At 37.5% G+C, this 19,005-nt stretch overlaps 1 protein-coding gene across 3 annotated transcripts in view; it reads left to right on the plus strand.

The window, feature by feature from the left end:
* The window catches only part of whd (carnitine O-palmitoyltransferase whd), a 333,289-nt gene extending 318,627 nt beyond the window's left edge, over positions 1-14,662 (plus strand). For all 3 annotated transcript variants that reach the window (XM_090381653.1, XM_090381652.1, XM_090381654.1), the window contains 2 exons: positions 2,356-2,448; positions 14,372-14,662. In XM_090381653.1, the coding sequence (XP_090237779.1) occupies positions 2,356-2,448; positions 14,372-14,443 (165 nt within the window). In that variant the 3' untranslated portion in view covers positions 14,444-14,662. The remainder of the gene's footprint in view (positions 1-2,355; positions 2,449-14,371) is intronic.
* Positions 14,663-19,005: the final 4,343 nt, after the last annotated feature.

Genomic DNA, 19,005 nt, shown 5'->3' on the forward strand with positions numbered 1-19,005 from the left:
TGCCATGGAATATTGTTCCCACATCTGGGGTGGTGCCCCCCAAACCTCTCTCAGGCTTCTTGATTCCATGCAGAAGAGGGCAGTTAGGTTAATTAATGATTCATCTCTAACAGAGTCTCTCCACTTGCTTTCTCATAGACGCACTGTTTCTGCTACATGCCTCTTCTACAGATACTTCCATGGGCACTGTTCTTCTGAATTGGCTTCTATAATTCCCGCTCTCTCTTTCAAAACAGTCCGAACATGTGCCGCCACCAGCCAACATACATTTACTGTCCAACTTCAAACCCACAGAACCAACTTTTCATCTTCCTCATTTATTCATTCAACTGCCGCTTTCTGGAACAACCTTCCTTCATACGTATTTCCTGAAAATTACTATCTACAGAAGTTCAAGTCCAATGTCAACAAATATCTTCTTTCGCCTTCTCAGCCTCCAACCCAAGCACGGTACTAAGTACTATAGGTTCTAATACCTCTCGTGTTTGGGGTTCACATAAAAAAAAAAAAAAGAAGCACTGCAGGATCATCTAGACAAGACTTCAGTTATAGTTTGGATTGGTTTTGATTTTATTGGCGCATTACAACTAAGGCTATAATGCGCCGAGACCATATAGTTCGGACACAGCATGGGTTTGTTAAGGGAAAGTCTTGTCTGACAGATTTGATAGGTTATTATGATGTGGTTACAAAGGAACTGGATGCAAAAAATAATTTTGATATCATGTTCTTGGATTTCAGGAAAGCTTTTGACACTGTTGCGCATGGAAGACTACTGTACAAATTGAAGCAGAATGGTATTAAGGGTAAATTGCTACAATGGATAAAAGGATGGTTGTGTGGGAGAAGACAGAGAGTGGTAATCAATGGGTGCTGCTCTTCATGGACTAATGTTATTAGTGGAGTCCCACAAGGTTTGGTGTTGGGTCCACTGTTGTTTTGTATATTTATCAATGATATTAATGAATTGCTCAGTGTAATATCACACAGTTGGTACGTTTCTCTGGGGTTACTTCTACCCATTATGCAGTATATATCAGGCTTAGTGTCGAAGTTTGCAGATGATACAAAGGTTGGATGAGTTGTTATGACAGTAATGGCAGTGTGCTACTGCAACAGGATCTAGAAAATTTGGGCAGATGGGCTGAGAAGTGGCAACTGAAGTTTAACCTTGACAAATGCAAAGTACTGCATATGGGTAGAAGTAACCGCAGAGAAACGTATCAACTGTGTGATAATACACTGAAGGTGGTAGAAAATGAAAAAGACCTGGGAGTAATTGTGCAGTCAGATATGAAGTTTTCTGAGCAATGTAGACAGACTGCCAGGGCAGATCATGGGGTCTTATCAATGATATATAGGAATTTTGCTAGCAAGGAAAAGGAGGTGATTGTCCCTCTGTATAAGGCAATGGTCAGGCCACACCTTGAGTACTGCGTACAGATCTGGTGGCCTCATTTTAGGAAGGATGTAGATTTACTCGAGCGTGTACAGAGAAGGGCAACAAGATTGGTGAGGGGATGAATGGATCCTCTTACCAAGAGAGGCTTAAGTTCTGCAAATTGCAATGGCTGGAGACTAGGTGCCTGCGCGGTGATCTGATCGTCTATAAGGCTTTGAATGGGTTGAGCACGCTAAATTCTGATGAGATTGTTCCATTTGTTCAGATCACGAACCTAGGGGGCATAAATTGAAATTAAGGAAAGACATATAGAATAGATGTGCGGAAATTTTCCTTTAGCCAGTGTGTGGGTAATTGCTGGAACAAACTTCCATCTGTCGTTGTGGAAGTTGATAGGTTAAAAGGAGGAACTGGACAAACATTTAGAGGGAATGGTTGTGTGAATATATATTTTTTTTTTTTTGGCTGATGCTGCATAAGCTCATACACTGCTTTCTTGCATCACGTGCCACTACTACTACATGCAATTTTTAAAGGTGCCTCCGTAGCCACGTGGGAAGGAGCAGCAGTGCGTAGCAAATGGTTCTTGATTAGACCGGGGTTCGAGCCCATCACCACCAAATACGGAGGATGAGGAAAGGTCTGGGAATGACCACCGCATATCCCGGAGCAACATGCCCTTAGTTGGTAATGCTCCTAAAAACCAAATAACAACAACAACAATATGCAATTTACTGAAACAATACTTGACACTACATGATCTTGGGCTTAGCACAAATAATAATTAAACACCTTCATAAAATAACTGTTTGCCTCAGTGATATCAGAGCTCAGTGATATATAATATTTATATGTATTTCTGCGAGAATGTATGTTTGGGTAAAGTTTCTACATACATTTATTTAGTTTACAGCTTAACATAAAGGATTTTTTCATCCCCCCCCCCCCCTCAGGTGGCAGATGATGGCTATGGAGTGTCTTATATAATTGCTGGAGAGGATACAGTATTTTTCCATGTATCAAGCAAAAAATCTTCCCCAGAAACAGTAAGTATGCTCTATATGTTTTGTTTATGCTTACATATTTCCAGTGATATTTTTAATATTAATTTTTCAGCTGTATTTCTGATGAGATTAAAGAAAAAAGGTCAAAAAATTGGGAAATTCCACTGTCAGGGACGTGGATAACATTTTTTGTAACATGGATAGTTGGACTAGAATCAGGGGGTTTATCCACTGGAAGCAACAGTTAATGATATCACAACAGATTGTCAGATTTCAAATAAAGGGGAGTAAAGAGAGCAATATTATTTGTGTGGGTACTAGTGATATTAAGCACACATAAACACTGATGATTTGTTTAAAAAATATAAGGTTAGAATTTATATCTGTCTGCAGTTTTCCCATGCATGATAGGAGGGGACTGTATGCCTGAAACCCTTGTGGATTAACTCAAGACTTGAGAGATTCTTCAAGACTTTTTATCAAGGAGGGAAATTTTTTATCAGCATGGCCTGCATTTGTAGGCAGAAGGAATCTAATATAGAGATGGGATACACCTGAAAGGTGGTGCAAAAGTTTTTGCTGTTATCATTAAGGACAGCTGAAGGATTCAGGGGAACTGCTGGTTGAGGGGAAGGGGAAATAATATAGATATGCCTGGATGATAATATGGGTCATAGCAATGCTTGCTGAGGTCTGATGACCCTCCTATACGTGTGAGCAATGTGGCACTGTTTTATCTGTGAAGCATATTTTAACTAAATGTACAAATTTTAGAAAAGCCCATTTTATCACTTTTAACCATCTGACTGAGCCTTATACACTCAGTCAGCTTTTATCCGACAATGACCACATGTCAACAGTTTTTAAATTTCTACATGATATTAATATGTATACAAACATATAAAATATGCAATATAAAGTATTTTATTTATTGATTTACATGTATAAACTTTTGACAAGGTAACCTTTAAAATTTTTTTTTTACCAACATCTCAGTCTTTTTGAAATCTCAAGCTTTTCCTGGCATATTATAACCATAGTTGTTTTCACACTATTAAAAATCAAACCAAGCAATGTTTGCATTTATTTCAATAGTTCTTTTTTGTTGCTGCAACAGCTGATATTGTGTTCCGAGGTGGTGTTCTGAGGGTAGTGTATTTATCAAATCACTGGGAAAACTTGGTGTTGTGTTTGTGTAGTTAATTATATTAGACCACTTCATCTTAACTGTGTTTACACTAATGCCAAAAAAAAAGGGAGGGCATATCAGGACCACATCATCTTCATTACCTTCTCTACCTCTGTGCATGTATTATGTTTAAATTGCACGTGTACTCTTGTCGGTTTGTTGTTTTGCTGCATGGAAAAACTGAGTTTCCAGGAGAAAAAACCTTACTGTCTACATAATCAAAGTCTTTCTTCATATTGTTTCCCCTTTGCAAATCGTATCATGCAGGTATTTAGCTTCTGTAAAGGGTCCATACTTGCACCCTTTCGAGATGCTCAATATAATTTTTTAGATGGGGTCTCCATATTTATACATGGTGTTGTATATGCAGTTTTACATTTGTCTTATATAGTGGGATTATTCTTCCCAGACTATTTTTTGATAAATAATCAGTAGGACATTATAGGATTTCCTGGAAACTGTTGACACTACTCAGAGAACTTCATATCCACCCATATCATAACTCCCAGATCACTTTGTTCCTGCACTGGTTTTTGGGGGTGATTTTTGATGTTGATGAGTCTCTCACATGTTGTATACGCTTGCTTCCTTGTATCATTTTAATACTAATCCACACAGTGGCAATGAGAAGAGGGTGAAAAAGGAAGAAAGACTCCTGACATCATCCAGTCTTTTCAGCAAAATGAGTGAATTCAAACTCTTGGTTAGGACCCTCAATGCTGAGGCTAACTTAATAGGGCTGGGAAATGAGTCTCAGCACAAATTATATACATCAGGTTCTCATCTATCAAAGTTTTATGAATTGCACAAAATCTATAAATTGAAAACTCTGTTCCATCTTGCTACAATATTCTTAGATTCTTCTTCATATGAGTTGCCCAATAAATGAGAGAGAGAGAGAGAGAGAGAGAGAGAGAGAGAGAGAGAGAGAGAGAGAGAGAGAGAGAGAGGTACCCTGCTTTATAAAATTCGTCTAGTGTACAGAGTATAGTGTCAGATGATCTTTTTGTATCATTTCATGCTATTTTCTTCTTCATTTACATACTCATCCAAATAGCAGAATCAAACTCAAAATAAGAAAATACAATGGAAGATACTTTACTATGTGAAATATTTAATTACTTTATTGGTATGAAAGCAAATTCTTATATGAGAGGGCAGTCATTTAATTTGTGGATTGGTGCAAGATTTTATGTTTACCCCGCAAACGTTCCATAACTGCTGCTAGAGGCACTCTCCCTGATCGTTGCTGAGTAGACTCTGTGTGTGTATGCCAGTACTTGTTGAGCTACTGTTGTGCGAGGAGATTTTTTTTTAGCCATGTGCCACTGACAATCGTTTTGAAGCAAGTATCATGTCAGATGTATAGATTGAACAGTGACATGGGTGCCTCCGTAGCCACGTGGGCAGGAGCAGCAGTGCATAGCACACGCTTCTTGATTAGACTGGGGTTCGAGCCCATGACCACCAAATACGGAGGATGCGGAAAGGTCAGGGAATGACCACCGCATATCCCCGGAGCAATATGGCCTTAGTTGCTAATGCTCCTAAAAACCAAATAACAACAACAACAACAACAGTGACATGTGATTCATTATTTCGTCGCAGGAGACTAAAATGCATTGGAAACAGTTAGAGATGAATGAAGCATGTGTCTTGGTAGAACGGCCGTATTTAAATGGCACAAACATTTCAGTGAAGACCGTGTGTCTGTTACAGATGACCAAAGACCTGGTCAGCCTTCCTCCTCAACAACTGAGCAAATTGCAAAAACCCAGGAAATCTTGTATGAAGACAGGTGAATTGCACTTTGTGAATTAGCTGTTAGAATATCCATTTCATACGGTAGTGCTCACAATATTGTGAAAGATCACCTGAAAATGTTGCAAGTTTGTGCCCACTGGATTCCACACAGTTTGACTTAAGACCAAAAACAGCAAAGAGTAAACTTGTGCAAAGAAATTTGGGTTTTGATCATTTTAAAGCACAGGGACAATCTTCTTAAATTGAATAGTGACTTGTGATGAAACTTGGATTTTTCGCTATGGTCCAGAGACAAAACAACAGTTGAATGAGTGGAAGCATTCTGATTCACCAAGAACTAAGAAATTTGGAGCTTCTCATTTGGATGACAAACAAATGGTTCTTGTGTTTTTTGACACAAATGGTTCTTGTGTTTTTTGACATAAATGGCATTCTTGTTATATATTTTGTGCCTTGTGGAACAACTATGACTAAGGAAGCATACTCTGAGGTTCTATAGTCAAACTTCGCCATGCCATTCATGAGAAATGTCAAGAACTTTCCGGTGTAAAGTAGTTTCTCCATCAAGACAATGCCAGGTGCCATAAACTAATATTGCGCTTCCAGCCTGCTGTAGATGCCAAGGTTCTGCCTTATTCCCCTTATTCACTGGACCTCTGAAAGGCAAGCAGTTCATTTGCAAAAACAATGTTTGCAGAACCAAAAAATGGCTTGCAAGAAGCATTTAATGTGCAGGTATGACGATGATGAAAGTTTGTAAGGTTTCGAGAAGGAGAAATCCACAGAAGATTCAGATGATGACAATTAAGATAAGATCTTGTACCAGTCTGTGAATAAAATGATCACCCCTCGTATAATTAGACCAAACCAAACCATCCCATTGCAAAATTGGCAACTTTTTGAGTATCTATATCAAAATTTGTCTTCAGGCCTTAATTTTGGGTTTAGGAGAAACTATCACTTGATTATAAGCAATACTTAACTATATAACACACTGACATATGCTATGTACAAAGGTGGTTGTGGGGGGGGGGGTTCTGCTGCTAGTATTCCTCCCTATGCATTGGCATGACCTGAAGCCAACATTCCAATTCATCCCAAAGTTAAGGTCTAGGCTCTGAGCAGGCCAATGAAGCTTTTTCACACATCTTCACATCAAGTACCAGGCTGTGCAGTATAATATGGTGCATTGTAATGCAGAAAGAGAAAAGGACTCTCCCTATACTGCTACAGTATAGGAAGAGTAGAGTTCCCCTGCATTTCTAAGAAAGATGACTAATGATTCAAATCATGAGAAACAAGTCCAGACAGCATTAATATTAGTAGAGGCATATAATGCAAAAAAGCAAGCTTATATAACATCAGACAAAAAAAAAAAAAAAAAAAATTCCCATCCCATTTCACCTATTGATTCATTCCAAATGTTTGTCTAGTTCTGCCTTGAACTTATTTAAGCTGTTGACCTCCACTACAACAGATGGAAGTTTGTTTCAACTATCAACCACTCGCTGGCTAAAGGCAATTTTCTGCACATCTATTCTACAATTGTCTTTCAGATGAGTAATCTGAGCAAGAGGAAGAATCACATCAGCATTGAGCTTGCTCAAACCATTCAAGGCCTTATACACCTCAATTAGATCACCTCTCTGGTGCCTAGTCTCCAGACGCTGCAGTTTGCAGAACTTAACCCTTTATTGGTAACAGCAACCCATTGTTCCACTCACCAATCTCCTTGCCTTTCTCTGTACTCATTCCAGCAGCTCTACATTGTTAATAAATTGGGGCCATCAGATCTGTATGCAGTACTTAAGGTGTGGCCTGACCATTGTCTTATGCAAGAGGACAATCGCATCCTTATCCCTGCTAGAAAAATTCCTGTATATCATTGACAAAACACCATCAGCTACTCTTGCAGCCCATATGCACTGCTCAGAAAACTTCATATCTGACTACACAATTACCCTCTGGTCCATTTCATTCTCCACTACCCTGAGTGTAGTACCGCACAGTTGGTACATTACTCTGGGGTTACTGCCACCCAGATGCAGTACTTTGTTTGTCAATATTAAACTTTAGTTGCCACCTCTCAGCCCATCTGCTCAAATCTTCTAGATCCTGTTGCAGTAGTGTACTATTGTTACTGTCATTAACAACCCTGCCAACCTTCGTATCATCTGAAAACTTAGACATTAACCCTGATATACCCTCATCAGTATCATTGATAAATACAGAAAACAACAATGGGCCCAAAACCTGGGGAACTCTACTAATAACATTAGTCCCCGAAGAGCAATTTCTGTTGATTACCACTCTGTCTTCATGGACTAATTCCATTGTAGCAACTTACCCTTAATGCCATACTGCTCCGGTTTGTACAGTACTCTTCCATGTGCAACAGTGTCAAAAGCGTTTCTAAAATCCAAGTATATGATGTATGACAATTATTTTTTGCATCTACTTTCTTTGTGACCACATCATAGTATCCAATCAGTCAGGCAACACTTTCCCTTAACAAACCCATGCTGTGTATGAACTATAGCTGCAGTCTTGTCTAGATGATCCTGCATTACTTCTTTAACCAGTGACTCCATTATTTTCCCTGGAATGGAAGTTTTACTAACAGGTCTGTATTATCCGTGTTACCCTTTCATCCCCCTTTGTGAATTGGGGACACATTTGCACATCTCCAGTCCATGTGGACCTCCCCTGAGTCCAAGGAAGCTTTCATAATTATGGCTAAGTGTTTGCTTACTTCCTTTGCTGCCTCCTTTAATATAACTGGATAGATCCTATCCATCCCAGGTGCCTTTGTTACGTTCAGTTTCAACAATTTCTCCTCCACATTGCACTCAGTTATTACAAAATCATTTACCTCCTGCAATAGTTTGAAAAGCTTCTGACCTCCACTTCCCTATAGACTTCCTCATGTGCGATTGTAGATGCAATATATTCATTCAGTTTATCAGTTACCTCAGCAGGTTCATCGACAATCGAGCCATCAATGTCAAGTGAAACAATCTGATTCATCCCCTTCCTTCTAGACTTTCATAAGTAAAGAATTCTTTGCTGTTTTACCTTGAATCTACCTTCACTTGCCCTAACCTCCTTTGTGACTTAATTACAGACTAGCTTATATCTACCATAGTCTTATGTGTCATATGATAATTTATATGTATCCTATGCATTTTTCTTCTCTGCTACAAATCACATTAGTTCATCTGACATCCATTTAGACATAAACCTTGAACAGTATTTCTTAGTTGGAACAAAAAGCCTAATAGCTTCCATGATTACCTCCTTGATTGCTTCCCATTTGGAATTTGCTTTTGGTAACATCATCAGTTGGTCCCACTTTATAAAATTTAAAAACTGTCTGAGACCACCATAGTCACCTTTATGAAAGCAAAAACCCATCCATTTACCCCTGTTGGTAGTTATATCTTTCAGTAAATCCCACATCAGCACACTGTGATCACTGCCACCTAGTGGTTCCTTTATCTGAAGATTCTTAATGCATCAAGAATCACTGGTGATAATCAGACCAAGACTATTACTCTGCCTAGTTGCCTTTCTAACATGCTGCTGTTGTAGAAACAATCATCCAATAAATCCACAAAATTCTTGCTAGTGTGTGAGTGATCAACCCACAAATTTCAGTCAATATCTGGGAAGTTAAAATCCCCCATTATAAGACAATCTGATTTACTGCCCCACTCCATTTCTCTGTACAGTTGTTCATTATACTGTTTCAGAATGATTAGGCCTATAACACACTCCTACTCTCAATTTTGCGTTCTCAGTGCTTATATCACACCAAACTGACTAAACATTACATTATCCACCCATGTCAGCTGGATGCACTTTCTTAGATTTTATGTATTTCTTAACTAACAGCATAACACCTCCCTTCCTATCCTGTCTATCGTTTCTGTCTTCATTGTACTCCCCAAATTCCAATTCTTCATTCCTTATATCTGTGTGACACCACGTCTCTGATATCCCAACAATATCTGCCTTTGATGTCTTGACCAGCAACTCAAATGCATCAAATTTATTCACTAAACTCCTAGCATTGGTGTACATGCAAACAGGGCTGTAGCGGAGGGTATACGCAGGTATACGCTCTATACCTTCTGGTTTTTGAAAGACTTGAAAAAAGAACTACTGTATTACTAAAATATTTACTGAAAATTAAAAAATAAATTTATTAGAATTTGATTCTTAGGCTGTACTTATAGTTTTATTATTTTTAACATATATGCCGTATAAAAATGCTGTGTATATATATTTATATAATACGGGTATATGTCGGATACCATATGGAATTCGATTAATAAGCTTGATATACACAGCTTACTTTCTCCTTTTCATAATATTCATAGAGTATACCTTCTGCTAATTTTACAACTAGAGCACTATGTACAAGCATACATGCACCTGTTGTTACTCTTAGTTACCCTAACATAGACCATGTATTTACTTGTACTGTGATGATCCCCACCAGTTTCTGAAATCCTCAGCACCTTGCTTTCCAAGCTGCTGCTCAATCTAATAGAAGCAGTGCTAGATTTACTTTCACCTCTGCCTGCCACTACTGTTAATCTTTTAGTCTGTGAATCTCCCCAAGCTAGCAGTTTTTCGACCCATGTAACACTGCCTCAATAGCATCAGCAAATATTCTTGCACCCTTTCTATTTAAGTGTATCCCACTCTGTATCCCACACTCTTGGTAACAAGCACAGACCAAGCTGAAAAAATTTTTTCCCATGAGCCTTGCACAATCTCTCCAGGGCCCAATTGATTGAAAAGGCTTTCATCATATACTCCCTCCTATCATGTCTGTGCAGAATTGCAGACACTTTCAGATTTAACCCTAACTCGCAACTCTTTCTCAACATTGACCTATACTTGTTAAATAAGTCTGCTGATCTCCTACTCTTAATGTTATTAGTGCCAACATGTACAACACTATCATCCTTTGTGCCCTTAAAAGATGATATTTGCTCTACAGTGTCATCAACTTTTGTCCCTGGCAGACATACCCTTGTCTTATCCCACCTATCCTTTTTGCATAATGTATTTCCCATCTCCCTGACAAAAGAGTCACCGACAATAACTAGCTCCCGTGGGACCAGCGCATTCTGCCCTGAAGATTTCCGCTGTGTTGCCTGATGCACAAAAGTGAGCTCTGGCATTGAGTTGAGCAGCTGAGAGCTTGATGGGTCCCCATTTTAATTCCTTCGAGTGCATCTGCCCCCTCTCTTCAAACTCTCATAAATGCCTACCAGAATGCTGATTTGGTGCCTAATTTCTTGACACTGCACCTAGCACACACAGACATCCTCCATGGCTAGGTCATGGCCCATTCCAGAAAGGGGCACAAACATTTCACAAGTTGCACAATTTTTTAGGCCGTGATGCGTTGGAGAATCGTCCCTTCGGTTCTCCCCCCCGAGCCACAGCACTCCCGCTACTTTGTGCTTATTTCTTTGCTGATCTAGTGTGAGGCATGATTTTCATTTAAATACTATTTAATTGATTAACAATGAAAAGTAATAAGGTTGATAAATTTAATTTACAATACTGCGCTAAGCTAATGCAGCGATACATATTATGCTATCTACTTCTTATGTTATACTTTACACTATTAATTACACTATGATGTATTGGTTATATCTTTAGCTAAATACAAAAGATATATGCCCAACAAGTCATTAAAACCTTCAAACTACTTATTTCACAATAAAAACCCTAGAATTCTTCTGCACTACTAGTTACGATCTGTGATATTCATGTCAAACACCGTAGCAGTACAATAGCAGAATGAGCAGTGAGTCGTAACTTACAATAATCACTAGTTAAATTTAAAAAAAAAACTAACCAACTCCACTAAACCTATTTAATATCTTGTAAAACACAATTTAATATGTTAATCAGTCAAAAATATTTGCATACAAAATATTTTATGCAAAACACTTATTGTTTGCTGAAGCTTCAAACTTCAGTCGCTGTTCACCTACATGACCGCAGCGGCACCCAAAGTGGTACTATCTCAACAGCGACAGTACCACTGAAAAACTTCACGGTTGGGTTGGCACATTGTAAATAATGTTTGTTAGGCATCCAGACCCAAAGACTGCCATCAGATCTGAAAATCATGTATCTTGATTCATCACTCCATAATGACTTTCCAACATTCCAATTATAGTCCATTGAGTGCTATGATATTTTGTTGTGTGCTGCTGCTCTTCTATAAAATCCAATATGCAGCTCTCTGCACATCTTCCTTCTACTAATTTGAGTTTCTGATTCATAGAATTATTAGTAGTAGTGGCATTGTGGAAGAAAGCAAGATTATGTAGTATCAGCCGCACGCGCGCACACACACACACACACACACACACAATTTATTCAAAGTATCCACTTCTACAACAATATATGGAAGTTTGTTCCAACAGATAACCACTCACAGACTGATGGCAAATCTCCTCCCATCTGTCTGCAGCCATCCTTTCTCAGTTGGCGCCTCCGTAGCTAGGTGGGCAGGAGCAGCAGTGCGTAGCACACGCTTCTTGATTAGACCAGGGTTTGAGCCCGTGACCACCAAATATGGAGGATGTGGAAAGGTCAGGGAATGACCACAGACATATCCCTGAAGCAATATTGCCTGAGTTGCTGATGCTCCTAAAAACCAAATAACAAACAAACAAACAACAACCTTTCTCAGTTTGTATTTATGTCCCCTCGTTTGTGTATGGTCTGAGCAATAGGAAGAATGCCATCAGCATTGATCTTGCTCAATCCATTCAAAGCCTTAAACACCTCAGTCAGATCACCTCACTAGTGCCTAGCCTCCAGACACTGCAGAACTGAAGCCTGTCTTGGTAAGACCACCCGTTTTTCCTTTACTAATCTCGTTGCCCTTTTTTGCACCCATTCCAGCAGTTCTACAGCCTTCCTAAATTGAGGCCTCCAGACCTGTATGCAGTACTTGAGGTGTGAACTAACCATTTCCTCATACAGTGGGATAATCACTTCCTTATCCCTGCTGACAAAGTTCCTGTATACCATGGACAAAATCCCATCAGCTCTCCTGGCAGCCTGTCTGCACTACTCAGAGAACTTCATATGTATGTGGATACACAATTACCTCCCCTCGCCTCCGTAGCCAGGTGGGAAGGAGCAGCAGTGCGTAGCGCACACTTCTTGATTAGACCTGGGTTCGAGCCCGTCACCACCAAATACAGAGGATGCGGAAAGGTCAGGTAATGACCACCGCATATTCCCGGAGCAATATGGCCTTAGTTGCTAATGCTCCTAAAAACAATCCCCCCCCTTATTTTTCATTCTTCACTATCCCAAGTACATTTGTTGGTACATTTCTCTGGGGTTACTGCTACCCATATGCAGTACTTTGCATTTTTCACTGTTAAACTTCAGTTGCCACTTCTCTGCCCATCTGCCCAACTTTTCTAGATCCCGCTGCAGTAACATATTGTCATTAACCACCCTGTCAACCTTCATATCATCTGCAAACAACATTAAGCCTCATATATTTTCATCACTATCATTAATAAATATAGAAAACAACAATGGGTCTGAACCTTGGGGCACACCACTAATAACTTTAGTCCATGAAGAGCATTTTCCATTAATAACCACTCTTTGCCCAGTCAACCACCCCTTTATCCTTATCAGTAACTTGCTCCTAGTGCAACACTGCTCCAATTTGTGCAGCAGTATGAAAAACTTTCCTGAGATCCAAGTATGTGATATAAAAATTATTTTTTGCATCCAGTTCCTTTGTTACTACTTCATAATATCCTATCAGTTTGGTCAAACAAAATCACCCCTTAACAAATACACGCTGTAACTGCAATATAATTGCATTCATGCCTAGATGGTCCTGCATTGCTTCTTTAACCAAAAACTTCATTATTTTCCCTGGAACAGAAGTTAAGCTAATTAACTTCAAGTTAATTAACTTGACTAAAACAGAAGTTAATTAGCTAATTAACCTGGAACAGAAGTTAGGCTAGTTAAGCTAATTAACTTCTGTTCCAGGTCCATAATTAATCATATCACCTTTATGAATTGGGAATACTTTGCACATCTCCAGTCCATAGGGACCTCTCCCAAATCTAAAGGTGTGCTCACATAATTTGATGAGGATTGGTGAGATCTAAGTACCACTTTTCTGAACACCATCCAATCTCACTTCTTCAGTGTCTTCTCTCAACCCAAACATTTCCATGCTGCTGTAGTACCACCATGAAATTTCTATTTGGTGATTATTTGAGCCACTATTGACCTTAGGTGCTATTACCGTTTTGCTGCTATGTCATGAATAAAATGATTTTGCTATGACATTCTATGATGTCTTCCCATTGGAAGTTTCCAAGTTCAAAGCTTTGACCCATCTATGCTATTTTGTTTATCTGCTTTCTTCTAGGAAATCACATGCTTTTGTACCTATTCCTGACAAGTGAATGACAAGTATGGTTTGTTTTCCCGAAATCCAGGGTACCAGGTAAAATCTGTGGAAGAATGTTAGAAGTACTATTGAATGTAACATTTTACAGAAGAAAAATCAGGTTTTTGGCATAATGGGAAGTGAGAATATGATTTGTATCGGTACAAATCTATTTCCACTAAGAAAAATTATAATAAAAAAAATTATGAAAAATTTTGTACATAAAACCTGCTCTTTCAAATTTTAAAAAGACTGTATTATCAAGAAATTAAGTTTTTAATATGGAAAATCCACATTACAAATTTCCATATTCTCTCTCTCTCTCTCTCTCTCTCTCTCTCTCTCTCTCACTAAAATTATAATGTTGAGTATTTCCATATTATAATGCCGAGTATATAAATTTCCATGTAATGAGGATGAATTGAAAGAAAAATTTGTTATATATGGACAATTGAGTGCATTGTAATTATTTTTATCATTGTTATTCATTAATAGATATGCATTAATTTTATTTTATTTATTATTTATTTTTTTGTTAGGATTCTTCACGGTTTATCCGACATATTGAGCGTGCTTTAGCCGACATGAAGCAGGTGTTTGAAAAATTCTAATTTTGTTTATAATTATGTAAGTTAGAAAATATAAATATCAAAGTGCCATTTCTGTTGCTTGATAAATGTCCAGAGTTATTCTATAGCTCACACAACCTACACAATAATGCCAAAGCTGTAATTTTTTTCTTCTTATAGTTTGATACAAAACTAAGATTAAATTATATACCTTTCAGTTACGAATTACCTTCCTTTCAGTTTTGAGTCACATAAGCCTTCTGCAGCATCTACTTTCATCAATTTATATACACATCTAGATACAGTATCATGGTTTAAGGTGTAAAATTGTTTCATTGATAAATTATATTTATCATTTTATATATATCATTAGTCATGCATTTGTCTTCTTATTTTATGCTGCAGAAGCAAGAATTATTAAACAGTATCATATTTTAATTATTTAAACAGTGTAAATGTGCATTATTTTGTGATATTTTAAAAATTTGCTGCTTTATAGCCCTCTTACAACAGTTCATGGAAACAAGTATATTATGATAAACTATAGAAAAAAATCTGTAATATCTAAACAATATAATTTTATCTAAAGAATTTACTTTTAATATGCAGAAAAATTGTATGATATAATTCATAGTCTGTTGTTACTTGCTGATACAAAAAAAAAAAAAAAAAAAAAGGAAAAATAGTTGATTGTGATTAGTGTTGGCATAAATTTATCAGTCTTCAGATTGAATTACATAAGAGATGCATATTTTTTGGTATCAGCTCATATGGCTGCTGACCTGGATGTGTCAAAGATAATTATTTGATGTGATATGAAGACAGTACAGTGATGGCAGTCATACATGGACCATACTCAAACAATGCAATCAGTGCACATCAATGCAATTTTTATGTAAAGAGTTTTGTTACATATTTATCTTGTAGCAGATGAGTGTACTATTTTATAAATGACTGTCCTTTTTTATTTTATTGACACAGTTAGCATTCTTTGGACAGGTCTTAATAATATGTCACAAACCGTTCATGTCTTGCTGTTTCTCGTGGGCCAATCATGACGTCATTCACAGTAAACAAAAAAACTGTTTACAGCATTTGTTCTGGGAATGGGGGAACTACGGTTTATCCGAATAACTAATTTAATTAATTTTATTGCTAAATAGATATATTTTAAATCCTGAGCTCATAATAGAGCTCAAAGCCCTAAATGTATATGCAAATCTGCAACTGGGTTGAGCAAACGTCATTATCATATCAAACTAAAATGAAAGTTCCAATCTAAATAGCACTTTCCCTAATAATATTAAATTGTAATAGTTTGATTACTTGCATTTCAAAAGCTTTCTGTATAATAATAGAGTTTTTGACTACCCTTATAATCATTCTAACTATTGTAAAACCATTGAAAAACTGAAAGAAAACTATATCGCAGACATTGATTTTAATATCCATTGTAGTTATTGAAAACACCTTTAAGCACAAATTTTCATATTTTTAGTCAACGTTTCAATTTAATTTTATTTATTAATAATATTGAAATTTTTGCTCAGTCTAATTGCAGATAAATAGGTTTTTGTGCAATTTGTTGATGTCCAGTTTTAGATATTTATTTGTTGATTTTTTTAAATAAAGCAGAAAATTAAATTCTGAGGTAACATGATAGCATTCCATAAAGTGGAACTACTGAAGAATCTATTTCCACTAAACAAGTAAAAATTGCTATAGTACTTAGTTGTTTGCAATGTCATTATCAAAAGATGTGTGCAATCAAAAAGCAAACTGTATTCTAGGAATATTAGTTATTGTTATTCTGTGCAACTATTAAAATCTGAGAAACTCGTTTTTATAGTGTTTCCTTGTCTCACTCACTCACTCACTCACTCACTCACTCACTCACTCACTCACTCACTCACTCTCACACACACACACACACACACACACACACACACACACACACACACACACACACACACACACACACACACACACAGTAGTACACAATGAATGTTCTCTTAGGAACACCACATTAGTAGCATTGTGTATCTTCTTGTATGATATTGTGTGTGGTCTTAATTCACTTTCAGAACTTCAGAATTTCATCATGATTACCTTGTGAGGCCTCCAGACCTGTCTGGAGGCCTCATTTTTTCTATGTCGTCTTTTCCTCCTAATTTTAACAACTCTACAGTAACTTAATCTTTATCTGCGGCTTTTTTGATTCTTTATTTTCTTCAATACAGGTTCTACCCCATCAGAAAGAATATAGAGTAATATAAGAAGGATAATGAGTAATATAAAGGTCAAAAATAAGGTTCCAATTAACTCAGCCATGGTAGTGCAAAACCTATTGGTCAGTTGGTGGTGTGGCACCTGACAGTCTCTTTTCTTTTTAATTTCTGGAAAAATCTATTTGGTATTTGTGAATTCTGCTAGAACAGTACCAGTTCCAGATACAGTACCAGATAAAAATGTATCCCCAATTCACAAAGAGGTATCGAAGGGTGACACGAGTAATTACAGACCAGTTAGTTTAACTTGTGTTCTGGATAAAATAATGATGGAGTCACTGGTTAAAGAAGCACTGCAGGATCATCTAGACAAGACTTCGGTTAGGGTTCGGACACAGCATGGGTTTGTTATGGGAAAGTCTTGTCTGACCAATTTGATTGGATACTACGATGTGGTCACAAAGGAACTGGATGCAAAAAATAATTTTGATATATGCTTGGATTTCAGGAAAGATTTTGACATTCTAGCACATGGAAGACTACTGTATAAATTGGAGCAGTATGGTATTAAGGGTAAGTTACTACAATGGATACGAGGGTGGTTGAGTGGGAGAAGACAGATGGTGGTAATCAATGGACACTGCTCTTCGTGGACTAATGTTATTAGTGGAATCCCACAGGGTTCGGTGTTGGGCCCAATGTTTTGTATATTTATCAATGATATTGATGAAGGTATATCAGGCTTAGTGTCGAAGTTTGCAGATGATACAAAGGTTGGCAGGGTTGTTAATGACAGTGTGTTACTGCAACGGGATCTAGAAAATTTAGGCAGATGGGCTGAGAAGTGGCAACTGAAGTTTAACATTGACAAATGCAAAGTATTGCATGTGGATAGAAGTAACCCCAGAGGAACATACAACTGTTTGGTACTACACTTAAGGAGGTAGAAAATGAAAAAGACCTGGGAGTAATTGTGCAGTCAGATATGAAGTTTTCTGAGCAATGCAGACAGGCTGCCAGGGCAGGTCATGGGGTTGTCAATGATATACAGGAATTTTGTTAGCAGGGAAAAGTAGGTGATTGTCCCTCTGTATAAGGCAATGGTCAGACCATGCCTTGAGTACTGCGTGCGGGTCTGGAGGCCTCATTTTAGGAAGGATGTAAATTTACTTGAGCATGTACAGAGAAGGGCAACAAGATTGGTGAGGGGAATGAAGGGATCCTCTTACCAGGAGAGGCTTAAGTTCTGCAAATTGCAGCAGCTGGAGACTAGGCACCTCCAATGTGTATAAGGCCTTGAATGGGTTAAGCACGCTGAATTCTGATAGGATTCTTCCACTTGTGCAGATTACGAACCCAAGGGAGCATAAATTCAAATTGAGGAAAGACTTGCAGAATAGATGTGCGGAAATTTGCCTTTAGCCAGCGGGTGGTTAATTGCTGGAACAAACTTCTATCTGTTGTTGTGGTAGTTGATAGCTTAAATAAATTGGAGGAACTGGACAAACTTTTACTGAGAATCGTGCGAATTTTTTTTTATTTATTTATTTTCTTTTTTTTAATATTATTTATTTTTTTTTGGCTGATGCTACATAAGCTCATACACTTGCTTTCTTGCATCAAATACCTCTATTACTATTACTAATCCATCAGGAAAAATATCGAATATTATAAGAAGGATAATGAGTAATATAAAGGTCAAAAATAAGGTTCCAATTAACCCAGCCATGGTAGTGTAAAACCCATTGCTCAGATGGTGCTGTGGCACCTGACGGGGTCACTTTTCTTTTTAATTTCTGGAAAAATCTTTTGGGTGTTTGTGAATTCTGCTTGAACAGTACGAGTATTTCATGTTCCCTAAAAATTGCAATATATATTGTAACTTTTTATTTTTAACAAGAAATTAAATATTTCAAAAAATGCTGTTTTTTTACACTTATTTTTGAAAATTTAAAAAGTATTAATTCTTCTGAAAAAAAAAAAAAAAAAATGTTTTAAACATGAAATATAGACACGAATGTATTAATCTCTTCGATTTGAAAAAATCCAGTGAGCAAAATTTTAATCATGTACATGCATATACAGGGTGTCTCAAAAATATTGGTACGAACGTTTAGGGGAAGTAGGTAACATCTAAAGGAATGTGAATTGCATAGGAACCCATAACCGGAAATGTCACCGTAAGTCGGTAGATGGCACTGTTCATCAGTTCGTGAGGGAAAATTTCTCGTTTACTCATTCAAGCAGTAGTCGCCGCACGAAGAGCATGCATCGATATACTAACTGTGAGATGGCAGACATGCACCTAGTGTATGGATTAGCAGATGGCAATGGACGTGCCGCTCAATGAATTTATAGAGAACGCTTCCCAGACAG

The sequence above is a fragment of the Mastigoproctus giganteus genome, chromosome 9, assembly GCF_048544385.1.
Source record: "Mastigoproctus giganteus isolate SK-2022 chromosome 9, ASM4854438v1, whole genome shotgun sequence".
Classification (NCBI taxonomy): domain Eukaryota; kingdom Metazoa; phylum Arthropoda; class Arachnida; order Uropygi; family Thelyphonidae; genus Mastigoproctus; species Mastigoproctus giganteus.